The following is a 16,177-nucleotide window of genomic DNA, read 5'->3' on the forward strand; positions in this document are numbered from 1 at the left end:
AGCCACTCCCTTGTCCAAAACAGGGCTTCAGCAGAGTGGACATTCTCAGAAAAGTTACTATAGACACAGGAGAGAATGGTTTTGAGCATATGTGAGGCGCAAAGAAAGGGATGGTCAGGAATGACATCGTTACAGGTTTATAACCAGCCTGGGTACAGGACCAACGAGGGTGGTTTGAAGACAGAAGAGATGCCCGGACTGCAGGCCCATGGTGCAGCTGTCAGTCAGAGGCCTGGACTAGCCAGTAGTCGCTCGGGAGCACTGTGCAGCTGGGATCCAGGTTGACAGCTGGCACCCCTACCTACGGTCACTCAGCATGGCGGCTCCTGAATCAGGACGAGGGGGTCCAGCTTCCCTTCCCAGACCCGTCAAGGGAAGAAAAGAGCATTTGAGGAGCCAACTTGTTTGCACAAAGTCATCCTTTTTCCTTTCCTTATTAAAGCAGGGATCCTGGAGTTTGTTCACTTGTTTGGCCATCTCACGGGTGACATGTTTTTAGAGCAAGGATAATTTATGGCAGACCCACAGATTAATAGCAAATCTCACCTGGCAACCAGTCCTCTTAATGTGTATTAAAGGAAGACTCTGGAATGTAAGTGAATGGAAAAATTAAAAGAAAAAAGGAAAAAAAGAAGGGACGTCTAGGGCTCACTGCATATCGCAGAAGGCAATCGTCCGATCGCATTATTTACAGACGGCTCTGACTGACACGTGTCCTGTTTCTACCTTCCCCAAGCCCCTTCGAGTGTGCCACAGTTCTGGAAGGAGCCCTTCTCTCTTCGCTGTTGTGCTTCTCATATAGGGTTAATTGTTTTTCCGTGTTGACTACTACTCTTCCTTTCATTTACCTTTGGATCCAGTAATGAACCTGGGTTCTTTCCATTTGTCTCATTTATCTGCCATCTGGGAAACTCTCTCCCCTTTCCAGCCCTGCCATTTTTCTCCTCCTGCAGTCCCCCCTAAACAGCTTTTTCTTTCATCCTTCCAGGTGTCCTTCCTCCAGCCTCCGGTCCCCCCCACCAACCCCCACTTCCTTTAAGAAACTGTCTCTTTCGATCTCCATGACAACAGTAGCACGGCGTCAGTGTATCTGTGGTTTGCAAGTGTCTGTATTTTATGTGTCCGTCCAAATGAGCCTGGGAGCTCCCTGTGGCAGATACAGAGGTCTTTAAAAAGTTAGCGAGAATAGGATGTGTGAATGCTCACAGCATCATCAAGGATGTGGGTGATTAGAGCAGGCCTCTCTTCTTTAGAAAGCCACCAGCCAGGTCCTGTTCTTGCACGATTCCCTTTCCCTTCCCAGTGAAGGTGAACAGACTCGGCTCAATGCTAGGGTTCACCGGCCGACCAACCAGAGAGTGAAAGCCTCTGCTGCAGATTTCTGCATTCCAAGAACACCACGTTACTCGGGCATGTTGAGTAACTCAGGTGAAAAATGAATTGAACATTCTTCTTTCAGGTTCTTCCAAATTCACCTGAAACGTAACCAGTCCTCATTTCCCTTCTATTCCGGGGACTGTGGACTGTCTTTCTTATCTTCATGTCCTCCTTCCAGTCCCCGTCCCTGTTCCTCAGCATCAATAGAAGCTACTCGGTAAGCTTGTGTGGTGAGTGGATGCATTCACTGGAGCGGTAGGAACCAGGGCCTATCCTGCACAGGGGGAGACCGGCAAGGGAGCCTGTGGTGAGAGCAGAGCATGGTGCTCGCAGTGCCAAGGGATGGCATGGGGTATCATGGAAGGGAAAGGGGAGAGGTGTCTTTCCCCGTTGTGACAGAAAGACTCCCAGATTCCCAGAGAAGGCACCTTTCATCTGAGTCTCTAGGAGGACCGGCCAGGGTGCAAGAGGGACAGCCTCGCAGGAATGCAATCAGCCTGCCCCACTGCACCCGGGAGAGCTAACCAGAGACGGTCCTGGAAGGAACAGCTCCGAGTGACCCTTCAGAAGGCTTCTGTGCTGACTGTGCAGGTAGGGATGGCAGGAGCTACTCAGCGCAGGTCTGAGAAATTAAGGATGAATGACACAACGTTGAAGGAGGCACAGTACCGAGAGGCCAAGAACTTTGACTTGAAGCTGATAGTCACTGAGTTCTCTTCAGATCTGGCAGCTGGGGTGGAGGCAGCGGCCAAGTGTGTGCTCGGGCTTGGAAAACACATGTAGAATTTTAGAAACAGGCTCTTACAGTTTTATGGGATGAAATTGAGGTTAACTATTGCATCACAGGACTTCATTTAATTTCTGAAGTGTGGGGTGGCTCTCGTTTCATTCACTCACGCATTCATTCATTCCTTCATCCGACCAGCAAACATGTTGAAGAGCTGCTCTTGCTGGGTCCCCTCCTTTTTCCGAATCGCACTGTTGTCTGCATAGCACACTTTCTGGTAACCACACACAGTATTTCTCACCAGCCTTAATGGCTTATCCAGCGGTTTCTGCCGGAGAACTAACAAAAGAATTCATAGCACATCCGCAGACCCCACCTGGTGTTGGCTGTGAGAGCTGATCTCCAGGATATCCCACATTTAATGTCAGGGCCTCTAGATGTCTCGAAGTTTCTGAGAAACAGAGTTGGCCAGAGCGGTGATGGGTATCCCAGAGTCTGGGATATTGAAGAGAATGACACAGAGCGTGGAGCTGTCCAGGTTCAGACCAGGGAAAAAGCAGGGAGACAGTGGGAAGGGGCTGAAGGAGACAGGTCCATGAGCCACCAAGAGGCGAGGCCAGGACCCAGCCAGGAAAGAGTGCACTTGGAGACTGTGAGGCTTTGAGAGACAGGTCTCACCTGTGCATCTAGACTTTGCACAGGCAGCTGGGATGCAGAGGGAAAGGGGTTTGGGGTAGGACGCCAGGAAAGAGTGTGTACCAGTCTGTGAGCACAAGGCTGGGACCTCAACTATTTAGCAGCAGCTGAGTGATCTCAAAAGGCTTGGCTCCTCCAGAAGGACTCAACTTGGAGTAGCTCCCCTGTAGGTAGTGGGAGCCCCTAAGAATGGCTGGGTGGCTGCGGAGATCTGGGGGGGGGGGGGGTACTTGATCCAGATCTGCTAAACAAGAGAAAAGCCAGTATTTTCAAAGATATCAGAGTCTTTGTAAAGGAATGGCCAGCTTCAACCACAGGAAGAATGACTACTGTCCTAGTCTTTGTAACTTCTGCTAGTGTAAGGTCAGTCCAGAAGAACCACAGAAGATCTGCCGTTCAGAAGGCACCGCTGAATGGAAGGAAGACTCTAACTTCATTCCTGGGAAGAGTCTTTCAGTGCTTTAGCTCTCTGCTGGGAGAGCCGCGTAACAGGAAGCTATTCGTGACGTATTCCAGCGGCCCGTGTCTGCCTCCCAGGTGTGGTCGTGTTCAGTAGGGCATGGCTGACACTCTGTGCCCCTGCAGCCATATTTGTCCATTCCTCTATATGGCCCTTAGCTAAGAACGCATATACTTTTAAGTATTTATATGGCTGCAGAATTCAAAGGAGGAAGAATATTTAGTGACACATAAAGATTACCCGCACTTGAAATGCTGGTTGCCCGAGTAAGTTTTACCGGCCGTCTGCCTCTGTGCTACAGTCGGTGGAGCAGGAGGTAGGGCAGAGGCTCTGTAGCTCACAAGGCTGGAGGTCTTTGCTCTCTGCTCCGTGACAGAAACAGCTTGCAGACCCCCCGGGGACTCAGTGTGGACGGAATCAGCGTGCAGGGTGTGGGGTAGAATTCACGGGGTGGGCGGGGATTGGAGGTGGGGTGAGGATGGGAGGCAAGTAGTGGTGGGAGGAGAAGCACCTCCATGAGAGGAAGGTTGGAGAGAGGCCAGGTCTTGGAGTGAGGGCTTGATGGAGTCAGTCCCATTTCTTGCTGGGTTGGAGAAGTCCTAATGTATGTTCTACCAGAAGAAATCCAGCAATGTTTGCATCAACAGCAGACTTTTGGTCATGGATTTAACATCTACCATGGATACTTTACGTCATGATTGAAGCATAGAGGTGCATTGCTTCCATAGAACTGTCTACCTTTGTCTCTTATCTGCGCTTGAGTAATGAGAAGCTTTAACCTCAACTGAAGGAATTTCAGGCATGAGCACTCTTAAATGGATAATGGAGGAGAAGAGCATTGAGAAAGTGTTCAGTAGGATCATCTCTCCTGTCAGGAACATGCTATCCTGGGTGTGGGATTCTCCCAGGGACCACTTTGGTTCTCAGATGGGGGATGCACCTGACATGTGCCCAAATGCAGAGACAGCCCCAGGTCCTGAACAGAGCCCCCAGGAGGGACACTGCCCATTCTCTGCCCCTTCCCTTACTTTCTTGGGAATTCTGACTTCCAGAAGTCAATCAGAATACACCTCCTGAATTCTTCTGTTATTCAGATAAAAACAGGGCTTATTTCCAACTTTAGATTGTAACTTTCAGAAAAAATATAAATGATAATATATCTTTAAAAGGCAGAATCATTTCATTTCCTGGATTTCTATGATTACTCAAAGCATATAGCGCTTCTTACATCTTAGGTTAAAATTTTCAAAAGAATGTGCTGACGGGAGGAATCCATCACAAGAGTTACAAGACTGTAAAACGAGTTCTCCAAGATTTTAATACAAAGAGGAGGTCACTTTTAAAATATTGCCTTGAGGTAGAGTTAGTTGGGTATATCTTAGTGCATCAGGTTAAACGTATTTGTACTGGTGAAACGAATCGGAAAATATACGTTGTGTTTTCCTGTTCTGTTTCATGTTGCCATGAAAACGGAATGTGGAGACTCGATGCAGGAAAGTCTCCTGCAGCCATTGGCTCACGGCTGTCCTGGCCAGAGTTCTTCCTGAAACAGACCACAGGGAACTTTGTCCAGTCTGGTTTAAAATCATAAAAGGAACATCAGATTTCTTCATTTGCCTCAGGAGACATGTCGGTGAAATAACAGGTGTCATCTGATGTCTGTGGAATTCTTGACTGTGCATGCTTTTGATTATCCCTTTGATTTTTCCTCCTAACATCTGTGCTCATTTACTAACATATCTACCTTATTTGATTTCTCTGATGAGAAATGTGTTATTAGCAACATGGTTTAATGGGTATGGAAAACGAGGCACACAAAACAATGTATATTCACTTACTCACCCGCTTGATGGGTGCCAGTCAGTGCATTTATAATACTTAGTCCCATATTCACTGTAACTCGAATTTTGATTTATTCTGTTAAAAGTAGAGTCAGTGTTTTATGAGAACCAGTAAAACTATACCCGAGACGGTCTTATGAATATTTTTCTTAAAATCACTACCTATCCAGCAAATACTAGGTCATTTAAGGTAAGTTTATTTATTTATTTATTTATTTATTTATTTATTTATTTATTCAGGCAAATTTCAAAAGATTTACATTTCCTGGGATGTATTGTCAGCAGAAAAGGCTGTGCTATCCAGAGTCACTATGGGCCAGCATCCAGGGAGGAGATCAAACCAAGTCTGTCCTTTCAGGGCCCATCCTTCAGATTCCCAAGTGCCCTCAGGCCCTTCATCCTCCCTGTTATCAAGTAATGGAACTAGTGTAAATGTTTTGAGTTTCAGCAAAGACAAAGTAACTTCCTTGAGGTCATTTTTATTAGGTAAAGAAGTGGGGGTAATATTTAATTTTCCTGAAGTCGAATCCAGTACTTTTTATATATCATCTCATCATATCATATCATATTCTTATTATATGCAATTTACTTATTGTAGATGGATTTAACTTATGTTAATCCTACTCTATGCATAATCAAGTGTTGTCCAGTGATATTTTTGTATATAGTTTTCACTCCCTGTAAGATTTCATAGCTAAAATTGTGCACAGTGTACTTAATAGACAGTAATTTTCAATATTATTCAACCATGAGCAATTTTTAGTTGGATGTCCCAACTTTAGGACCTAATTCACTTACAAAATGTGATGTTGACATGTCAGACAAAGGAAGACCTATGACTGGTCATCAATTCATGTCCAGAATGCTCTTTTAGTTATGACCTCATGAGTCCTACGCACTACTCATATTTGCATCTTTGACGATAGGTTCTCTATCAAGGCAAAAATACCATCCTTGCCACCGGACTCACTGTATCCTAGCAGTTTATAATCTAACAGCTCTGAAACAGAACCGCGGAAGTGCCTGCTCTCAGACGCCTTGCCTTGTCAGGTTCATCAAGGCTCAGTGTGAGGCATTCAGAATAAACCATCTGAAAGGACTGCCAGCTGATGAATGGAGATGGCCTTGGTCCTAGTTCTTAGCCCAAGCCCAATTTGTGTCCTGTCAGGGTCAGTTAGCTGGAGTGGTACACTGGGATGGGCCTCCTTATACTGAGTCTGAGCCAACCTTTCCAGCATGCCTGGTGTCAGACCTGGACCCACGCTCCTGGAAGCTGAGAAGCCTTTGGAAATGTGGCCAGCATTTTTTTCGCTACCCCTGGGGGTTGGGAACCAGGAGAATCGCCTGCTTAGGTTGGGAGGCCAGCCAGGACCCTTTGGGCAGCCTGGCTTGAGGCTCTTTTCTGGAGCAGAGAACTGGGGTCACTGGTGAAGGCCAATCCCATGGCTAAACCAGGAAGGCTAATCCAAGGAATCGATGGGGAGAGATGCCAAATATATGCCAAGTGAGGCACATGAGCAATGAGTGGTTATATTAAAGGGATTTGTATGTTTTACACATGCACACAAAAAGTAAGATGTGCATATAGTCCAAGGGTTTCCAAAAGAAAAGGTAGCCCCTATCGATATGAATATTTTAACATGAATGTATACAATGGGAATGTCTCATGTATTATTTAACAAATATTTAAATATACTTCTACTGGGGATATAGTGGACAAACAAAAACAAGGGAAACAAAATTAAATACACCCTCTACTCTCACAAAGCTAGTCAGCTGTGAGAAGTTGAGAGAGAAGAATCACAGGGTATGTAGACAACCAAAATGTTCCTAAATAATTTTGGATTTTCCTCCTCTTGTTAGAGGGGGAAGAGGCTGACTTGCCAATATGAGAAGGGCCAACGGTTCCTTAAATATTTGTAAGACACGTTGGTCATTGGGATTTTTAATAAAGCTGCTGTAAATCCAACTCTAGAACAAATTGATGAAGAAATGTAAATTTTGTAATTTTTCATACCCCGAGGATTAAAGCGAGAGTCAAGGAATGAAGTAAAATTAATTTCAAGGCAACCCTTCTGAATGTCAGTGGATGTTGGAAAAGGGGTGTTGACTTACGACTTCACGTATGCTAGGCTAAGTTTACATTTGGAAAGAAAGAGGGATAAGGTAGAAATTACATTTTTCCTATTTTCTGTATTATTAAAGTCGAGTAAAATTTATAACATGAAGTTGGAAGGAACAGGACAAGAAACTAATATTTGTAGAAACTTACTATGCAGAAGACACCATCTTGGCACCCTGTGTACCTTAGCTTATCGGTTGCTTAGAAACCAGTCGGAAAATGCCGGTGAGGGTCCTTGACCTGACAGTTCCAAGCCCTCAGATTTTGGGCAAATCCCTTCTAGGTCAGGAGTTTGTACGAAACCCGATACACCCAGTGCACAGATCTAAGGGTATAATGCATGCAAAGTTGAGCACAATGCCTGGCTGACAGCAAGTGCTAAGAAAGACTGGTTTCCCAGGGACCCCGGCCAGGAAATAGCATTCTTGAAGACAGTCCTTTTCCAACATGGCGTGCCATTTCCTGGGTAGAGGGATTTAGATGCCAGAGTCAAGTGGAGGCTGCAGTTTATTAAATCATTATGATGAAGGTCACTGGCAATCAGGCGGTTCTGTTTTTAAATGACAAGCTAAGCCATTTTCCCATTGTAAGAGCTCATCTGGGAAACATAACGTATTGCAATGATGCCTCAATTAGTTGGAATTACTGAGGATTGTGCAGATGTGGTGTTTTAGTTAAAAGTATTACTGAAATTTAATTAAATCCCTAAATACGCGATGTTCAAATTTTATGGAAATCAGGTAATCTCTTCTGCAACATTGTTCATTCTAAATGAAACCCAGCCAAAGGGTTGGATACAGAGGGGCAAGAAAGTGGCAAAATTATTCTCAGGATGTTTTCCCAAGTTGTCAGTCTGGACAACCGTTTTTAGTACTGTAATATTTAAACAATTGAAATGTTCATAGTTTTGGAATAGCATATGGCTCTGAAAAGACTTCTCATTCAAAACAAAAGAAAATACTTACATCAAGAGGAAAAAAAAATTCTGCCTTAAATTGCATCCTCTGGAGAAATGTTTTGAGATACTTGTAAGAGTTAAATATTTCAGATACTTAAGATTTTATGTTATGAACACATACAGATAGCAAACAAACTGTCCTTCATTTGCAATAAAATGGGACTGGTTGATTCTGAGACTGACCAGAAGAGAAGCTGACAGGCACTGTCAAGAGAGACTTATTCTGTCAGTATTTCGGCACTTAGGGAGGTAGACTAGAACCATAATTTTCTGAAAAGCCAAAAAATTCTCCTTTAGGTTTATGATTTTGAGGTACTTAATTAAATATATTATCAATAATCAGTAGCTTTAAATATTCTGATTTTTTAAAAAGACTTTATTTATTTATTTGACAGAGAGATCACAGGTAGGCAGAGAGGCAGGCAGAGAGAGAGGAAGCAGGCTCCCTGCTGAGCAGGGAGCCCGATGTGGGGCTCGATCCCAGGACCCTGAGATCATGACCTGAGCCAAAAGCAGAGGCTTTAACCCACTGAGCCACCCAGGCGCTCCTCTTTCTGATTTTTTAAAGATTTTATTTATTTGTTTGAGAGGAGGGGTGTGGAGCAGAGGGAAAGGGGCAAGTGGACTCCGAGCTGAGCTCCAAGCACACCGTGGACTCAGACCCCGCGACCCTGAGACTGTGACCTGAGCTGAAATCAAGAGTCAGGTGCTTAACTGACTGAGCCAGCCAGGTGCCCCACATCCTCTCTGATTCTGAATAACCCCAGCAAAAACTGCAAGAAACTGCATTTGCTTATGCAAACTCTTCTGTTTTTCAAAGGGGAGGAACAAGAGCTAGAAAATGAATCTTTATTATCATTTACTTCCTTTTTAGTTATTTGGAACCACTTACGCTATCTCTCGAGTTCCTGTCAAGGCACTGCTCAGCGTTTTTATTTAACTCCAAATACTTAAAATTATTAAAAGCCCAATTTAATAGGGCACCAGTTCTTGGACATCTTCCTGAAGGCTGACATTTGATGTGATGTGCAGAGGGCCATTTCCTCTGACACGTATCACAAATTTTTTGAACCATTACTGTCATTTATATTTTCAGTAAATTACAGGAGAAGCCCATTGGCAAAGTGGTGGGTCCCTGTGCTCCATGGAGCGGAATGGCAGTCTTGGGCACCCACCACAGGGGGGCCCAGGGAACTTCACGGCAGCGTGAATTAGACCCCACGATAGTACAGGCTGGAGCTCGGAGCTCCTCCCAGTTGGGGGCCTTCTCCATGGCAGTTCCTGGAAGATGGAATGCTTGGGAGGCTGTTGTGATTGGAACACTTGGGCTGTGGACTCCTTCATTCTCAACTCACAGATGTCCTCATCCAATCATTTCTTCCCTCCCTCATTCATTCATGCAAGCGTGCCACCCACTGGGGACCCGAGGTGAATGAGGTCCTCCCTGACTTTAAGAAGCTCTCTGAACCACAGAGGAGGTCCAGGCACGTGGAAGGTAGAACCATGGGATGGGGGCTTCAATGAGCTGTCACCAAGAGTGAGGGTCCCATGGGGGCTCAGACAGTTCCTTCCAGAGTCATGCAGGACTGGACAGGGTTGGGGGTGTGAGAATAGTGTCATCAGTGACAGCGAAGGAGGAGGGAGATGCCATCTGTGGGCACGTGAGTGGCCTGCTGAAACAGGGGCAAGATGGGGAGACACCTGCAGCCAATGCTGAATGGCCTCTTGAGTCCAGCAGGTCTCGGTCTCCATTCAGCGGGTCATGGGGAACCTTCACCAGGCTTGAAAGTTTAAAAGCTTGGACCTTTTCCTTGGTGAAAGACAGGGTTAAAGTAAAAAGGGGAAGTTGTGCTGTTTATTTTGTTCAGTGGGAGGGATATGTCACAGAAGGGTTGCTCATACTATAATTAAACAACCAGGATCCAGTTCCAGTGTTAACAGCTGCCAGAGTGCCTGGGACCCTTCAGAGGTCAAGAGTCTAAAATGGCTGTTTCCCCACCAAAGCCACGGCACCATTCTCCCCTCTGTCTCCTCTCTCCCCTGAAGGCAGCTTTCACTTCTGTCGGTCGTCCTGTGACCCTGAATGAGCTTCCAGCTCGCTGCCCCATGACCATGGTGTTGCTGTCCTGCCGACTGGGGCATGGGTCCCTCTCTGGGTTAATGTGATTTTTCCTTCTTTCCTTACTTCCTTCTCTCTTTCCCTCTCTGGTCAGTTTCCTTACGCAAAATGCAAATCTTTGGTGTTTACACCATAAAATCTAGTCATATTTCATGCAGGAAAATGTCCTTTACATATACTTTGGATTGTAGATAAAAGCATACAGTTCAGTTGAACCAGGGATGCACTCTCATGACGTCACCAGGCCGATGTGAAGTGACAAGCCAGTGAACGGGGATCCTTACCTGGTTCAGTCTGTTTAATCTCCCGGACACCTGTCCACGCTGACAGGCCCCACAACATCTGCCCACAGCTCCGAGAGAAACCTCTGCTCCACAAACCGTGCCTTACCACTGACTCATGATCTAGCGGGATCAGGGCTTTCTTTCCATACAACATTAAGAAGAAATACTTTAACTGCGATTCACTGACTTTAGCTTTCTTTCTCTTCTGGAGACAAAAAGGACACCATGCCTGGAAAGTCTCGAAAGTTTCCATTTTTAGGTGCATGAGCTCTGCGGACAGACACCTTTCTCAGGCAGGACCCAGAAATCTTTAGGGGCCACAGGAGTCGCTGTCCTTCCTCAGTGGCCAAGTGTGAGACTGAGCAGAGCCAGAGAATGAGGCCTCACAGAGCCGTTAGCTGAGGCAGAGTGAGTCAGCACCCCGTCTACAGAGTGGCCAGGATGGGTCCAGGGTAATGGCTCGCTGAGGGCCTTTTATTGTATGGTGTGTGATGCTCGCAGCTAGCGGATACGCTCACAGAAACGCCAGCCCTTCCCACGCTGCTCGGCATCTGCTGTCTGTGCGGCCGAACACCCCGGTCTGCTGTCCGCCGGAGCCAACCACCGGCTGGGGTATAAGGGCTCGCACAAAGGGGCTGTAGCATCGGCACTGAAGATGGTGGCCACCCTGACAACGAGGAGCCTTTATGTTACAGAGGCAGCTCCCTTTACAAACCGGCTGGTACCAGAAGGAAAACACCAACGGGGTGATGCACGAGGCCTTTATGGTTTTAGGGGCGAGCCACTTGAGGACCCCACTGTGGGTGTTGGCTTCTGCTCTGAGGGAGGACACGGGGAAAGGGGGAGAGCAGAGGAAGGGAACCTCAGAACTGGAGAAGCCAGTGTGGCTCACACAAGTGGGGACCCAACAAGAACATTCTAGGTAGAGTCCACAGTCACCATCGGCAGGAGCCCGTCCAGGGATGAGTAATTCCCAAGACAGCTTTCCCTGCTGGGTGAGTGATTTCAAGATCTCCGGGGCAGCGGGACCTCACGTGCCGCCCGTGACCAGCAAGCTCCAGCACGTAAACCAACGCGGCTTCCTTCACCAATGTCTTTGCTGTGAAAAACATGGCGGCCGGGCAGAACCGTGCTACCTGTGTGGTTGTTTGCTCTGAAGCTCAAGGGTCTATCCCAGTGACCAGCCACAAGCCCTCGGCTGACCAGTGGCCAGCCCACATCTGCAGCCACGTGTGGGCACCACTGCCTTGGATGGCAGCTGGCTCCAAGGCCACCACGCTAAGGAGGAAGGGAAGGGCCTTCTCGAGGACGTTGTTAGCTAGTGGCACAGTGACAGTCTTTTCTGCCAGTTCCGTGCGCTCTCTGCCATGCTTGGATCTGCCACCTTGGGAAAGCACCACCTTAGAAAAGGCTTCCCCTGGACTGAAGCTAGGTGTGCCAAGCACATGCATTCCCCTACTTGTGTGTCCACCCATGCTCAGGACCCCGTCAGATTCAAAGAACGAAAACAAGACACACACTCTGCTCTCTCTGCAAACAGAATTGGCTGTAAAAGTATTCAGAATGTGGACACATATACTGGACGTCAAGAAAAGAGCTTTTAATCTAACGTGGCAAAACCAAAGTCTCACACAACGTCACTGTCTTGGCATCCTAACGCGGCATGGGCGTGAAGTGCTCACCCCGCAAGCACAGTGCCAGAATACAAGGGTTTGCTCGGTTTACCTTCCAGGTGACCCTGATGCTCTGAGATGACAGGGGCTCCAGGTGGACTTCCTGAGGTGGGCCGTCGGGAGCTGTAAAGACCAAAACCCACAGGTTAGAACCGAGTTCTAGAGCAGGCTGATGTCTACACAACACGCTGGCCCAGGAGACAGGCCCCCGGCAGCACAGAGAAGTGTATTTGCAGCTTTAGTGAGCAGACCAGTTTGGCCGAGTTTCTGGTACTGAATTCACCCTGTGCGTCCTTGCTCCCATGAGAAATGAACCTTGAGGACCTATCCTTGCGTTCTTCCTCACCACACCTTTGACAACGTGATTAATCAACTCAAGTCTGAGCAAATTCCCAGGTAAGACAGGAAGGGGTAAGACAACATGGCTTTTATGAAACCCTCTGGTGCCTATCGAAGACCCTTCTTTTTCCCTTGGAACTCATGTTTAGGAACAATGGCATTGAGGTCATGGGGAAAAAAAAATCAGGATTCTTCTGCTTTTGAGTCCCTTTGATGGCTTTGGGTTTTCACACTTTGATGCTTGAAAACTCTCATGACCCCGGGTGGTAGCCTTAGAAAGAAGAAGCAGAGTTAAAGAGTCAAAGCATGCAACTCACACCATCCTATTTCCAAGACTTGTAGGATTCCAATTACCTGCCGGTTCCAGTCAGTCACTGGGTATCAGAAACGTGCCAGCACCAGGCACACAGGGTAGAACTAAGAGGCAGAACATGTTTTAGTCCATCGAGAGCTCACGTGTTACCAGAACAGCAGAATGCACGCACTGTGAGAGAGAAAAGTCTGCCAGCCGACAGCACAGAAGACACTGAAGCAGAAGAAAGAGGGAACTCGGGACTCGGAGGGAGAGACCCCTCTGGGGTCTCTATGGGATGGACGGTCCTGCCATCCCTGCTGAGCTGCACAAGGGCCGTCTCTGTGGACGTGGAGAAGCCCCTTTGCAGAAAGGGGAGGAGCACAGGGCAGATGAGAAAGTAGCAGTACTGATTGTGAGCTGGTTTGAAGGGTCTGGAAACCGGTGGAAGGGTAAAGGTAAAGGTCAGATTAGAGGAGAGGCAAGGTCAAGGGAAACATGATCTCCTTGGTTCAGGAGAAGAAGTTTGGAGTAATGGAGTTGCTAAGCTGATGGGTGTTTCCATCTTTCTTTCTGAGTCCAAACTCTGGCTATCTCACTTAGCAGCTATGTGGTTACTTAATTCTTCTGTGTCTCGGTTTCCCTCTTTATAGAACAGGACAATAAAATGCACGTCATAGGGTTGTTATGAAAATAATGTACTCAGTAAATACAAGCAATAATAATCATTATCATTGGGTGTTGGACACAAGGGGAGAGAAGGAGAAAATTCATGTAATGAAAAGAAAAGGTATGCTCAAAGGAACGATGTCTGAACACAGAGGCAAGTGTATTGTCAGGAATGGAGATGGTTGGGCCCTGGGACATGAGAGTGACCATCTCTGTGGTGGGAGGAGGGAGGAAACAATGGGGGAACTTTTGGTGGACTTGCTGGTTGAGGGAAATAGGTTCAAACCTGTTTGTGTTTTCTTAGCAAATAATAAGAGACAAGGTCAGGGGTGCCTGGGTGGCTCAATTGACTAAGCAGCTGCCTTCAGCTCAGATCATGAGCTCAGGGTCCTGGGATCAAGCCCTGTGTTGGGCTTTCTTCTTTGCAGGGAGTCTGCTTCTCCATCTGCCCCTCATCCATCTGGCTCCTGCTCTCTCTCCCTCTCCCTTTCAAATAAATAAAGAAAATCTTTCAAAAAATAAAAATAAAATGACCTAAGAGGCAAAGGCAAGAAATCAGAACGGGAGAAGGAAGGCGGGCCGTGACTTTAGGAACACAAGGGCTCAGGGAATGGCAGTGTCTGATGGAAACATGTGCCCTTAACAGCACAGGGAGCATGGAGCCCCAGTTTGACTTGTGACCATAACACAGGGAAAAGTTGTGTGTGGGCCTTCACGATGGCATCAACAGGTGCAGATAGAGTGTGCAGGTAGACTGGGGAAGCATTGGCGCTGGGCAGGAAGAAACAGGTGCCCAACTTCTTCTCCAGGAGGGGCAACTGGGCCCTCCCTCTGGCTCCCTACATGAGCAAGAAGGCAGGGGTTGGGGGGGCAGTGACTCCAGAAGCCCGGGATGGTGGGACTAGGAGAGAAGTGAGAAGACTAAGAGGAGAAGCCGGTTTGCCAGAAAAGATGGTTCATTCTTTTTTGTAAATATGAACTTGAAGGGAATTGGAAATATTGGGGCAGGAAGTGTTTACAAGGGCCAGGAGAGAAAGAGAGGGGAGTCAGCTTCTTTCTCCACACCTCCTTCGTCCTGTAACAACGGCCTGACCCCTCTTCTGTACGTCTCCTCTTCGTGCTTGGTCTGTTAGTGTCCCCACTGAGGCTCTCAGCCTCGCTGGACAGCCTGCCCCGGTCTCGCATCCATGGCTGGTGGCAGTTTTTATTTGGGTCCTAAGCATTGATCTGGTTTCCAGTTTACCTCTTTTAGAGGGGACACGGGCCCAGAGCACCCCTGAAGCCACTCGGTCATCACACTCACTTCCCTGTGTTCTTGCGTTCTGTATCCTGCCTCCCTCTGCATGCTCTGTTCTGCACGCCCACCCCCATGTACCACCCCCCTCCCCGGGCCCAGCCATGGTCAACATCTCAGTGGAACCCAAACGCACCTGCCCTGGGCAGATCTGACCTTCTGTCTTTGAGGTTTTTTTCCCCTCCACCAGCATTGCCTGCGCACATCTGGGTGTCACCCCCCCAGTTTCCCCCACCTCAGTGTGGGGACCATCACAATCACAGTGGCACTGGGCACTTGGTGCAGAGACACCTTTGCACCAGGCCGTCCTCCCCCAGCTGACTCTGAGCTGCATGGCTTCCTGATCTGGGTCTGGAGCAAGTCCCCACTTTGAAGGGTAAAGCAACGTGCCAACCAGAATGCACAGCACACTCCTCTCTCCCGGCAGGTCCCGGGGACAGCTGGTTTGCTGGGGGTGTTGCGGGCTCTTGGGTCTACCCATGAGTCCCCATGCGGGAAGACATTGTTAGCACTGAAGCCGACTCCAGAGCAGGGACCAAGGGAGGGGCTGGCATCCAGTGACCGGCCATCACTGTTCTTATAGCTCTGTACCTAATTTCTGCTCCCAGGGTCATGCGCTTTGAGCAGAACCGCCTTTTGATACAAGTTCCCATGAAGATCTGTGATTTCTCTCACACTGATAACTCTGTGGTCATCGAGAAGCATGGGGTTCATTCACAAAAATCCTTCTTGAAAAAATGATTCTGAGGTCTGATAGCTATATGGGTGCTGCATTATTTTAATTGTGCTAAATCAGACTTAAAGAAGATCTTGTCGGTGAGGAACAGAAGGTAAAGTGGGGACAGCACCTTATCCTGCTTCCTTTGGGTGTCTCTGGCTGTGGCCTTTGGTGGGGCCTTCTGGGGGCAGGGGGGGGCTATGAACGTAGGCATCCCAGCCTCATTATGATACAGTCATGCTTGAAAACAAAGACAGGAGGATAGTGTTTGCAAAATGATCTTGATTCTATCAGAAAATGTGAAGTCAATGATGCAGTCATGAATTGGGGAGAATTTGCTTTTCCAATCTAGTCCAGACCTCTCCCTCAAAAATAAAGGGACAGAAACAATGTCAAAGAGAAACTCCAAAAGAATATAATCTATATGCGTACATTAGAGTCATGCCCAATATAATTAGGAGGCATTTTGTTTGGGAACTGAATTTTCCATTCCTCTAAAACATTAGAGGAAAAACTTTTAAAAATTATCTGTATATAATATTGCACGGAGCACTGGGTGTTATATGCAAACAATGAGTCATGGAAACTACATCAAAAACTAATGATGT

The 16,177-nt window shown here is 47.3% G+C and overlaps 1 protein-coding gene across 1 annotated transcript in view; it reads right to left on the reverse strand.

Moving 5' to 3' along the window:
- The window catches only part of DSCAM (DS cell adhesion molecule), an 818,243-nt gene that overhangs the window by 111,993 nt on the left and 690,073 nt on the right, over positions 1-16,177 (reverse strand). The window contains exon 16 of the mRNA XM_046001392.1: positions 12,310-12,380. Coding sequence (XP_045857348.1) covers positions 12,310-12,380 — 71 coding nt within the window. The remainder of the gene's footprint in view (positions 1-12,309; positions 12,381-16,177) is intronic.

The sequence above is a fragment of the Meles meles genome, chromosome 4 (assembly GCF_922984935.1).
Source record: "Meles meles chromosome 4, mMelMel3.1 paternal haplotype, whole genome shotgun sequence".
NCBI lineage: Eukaryota > Metazoa > Chordata > Mammalia > Carnivora > Mustelidae > Meles > Meles meles.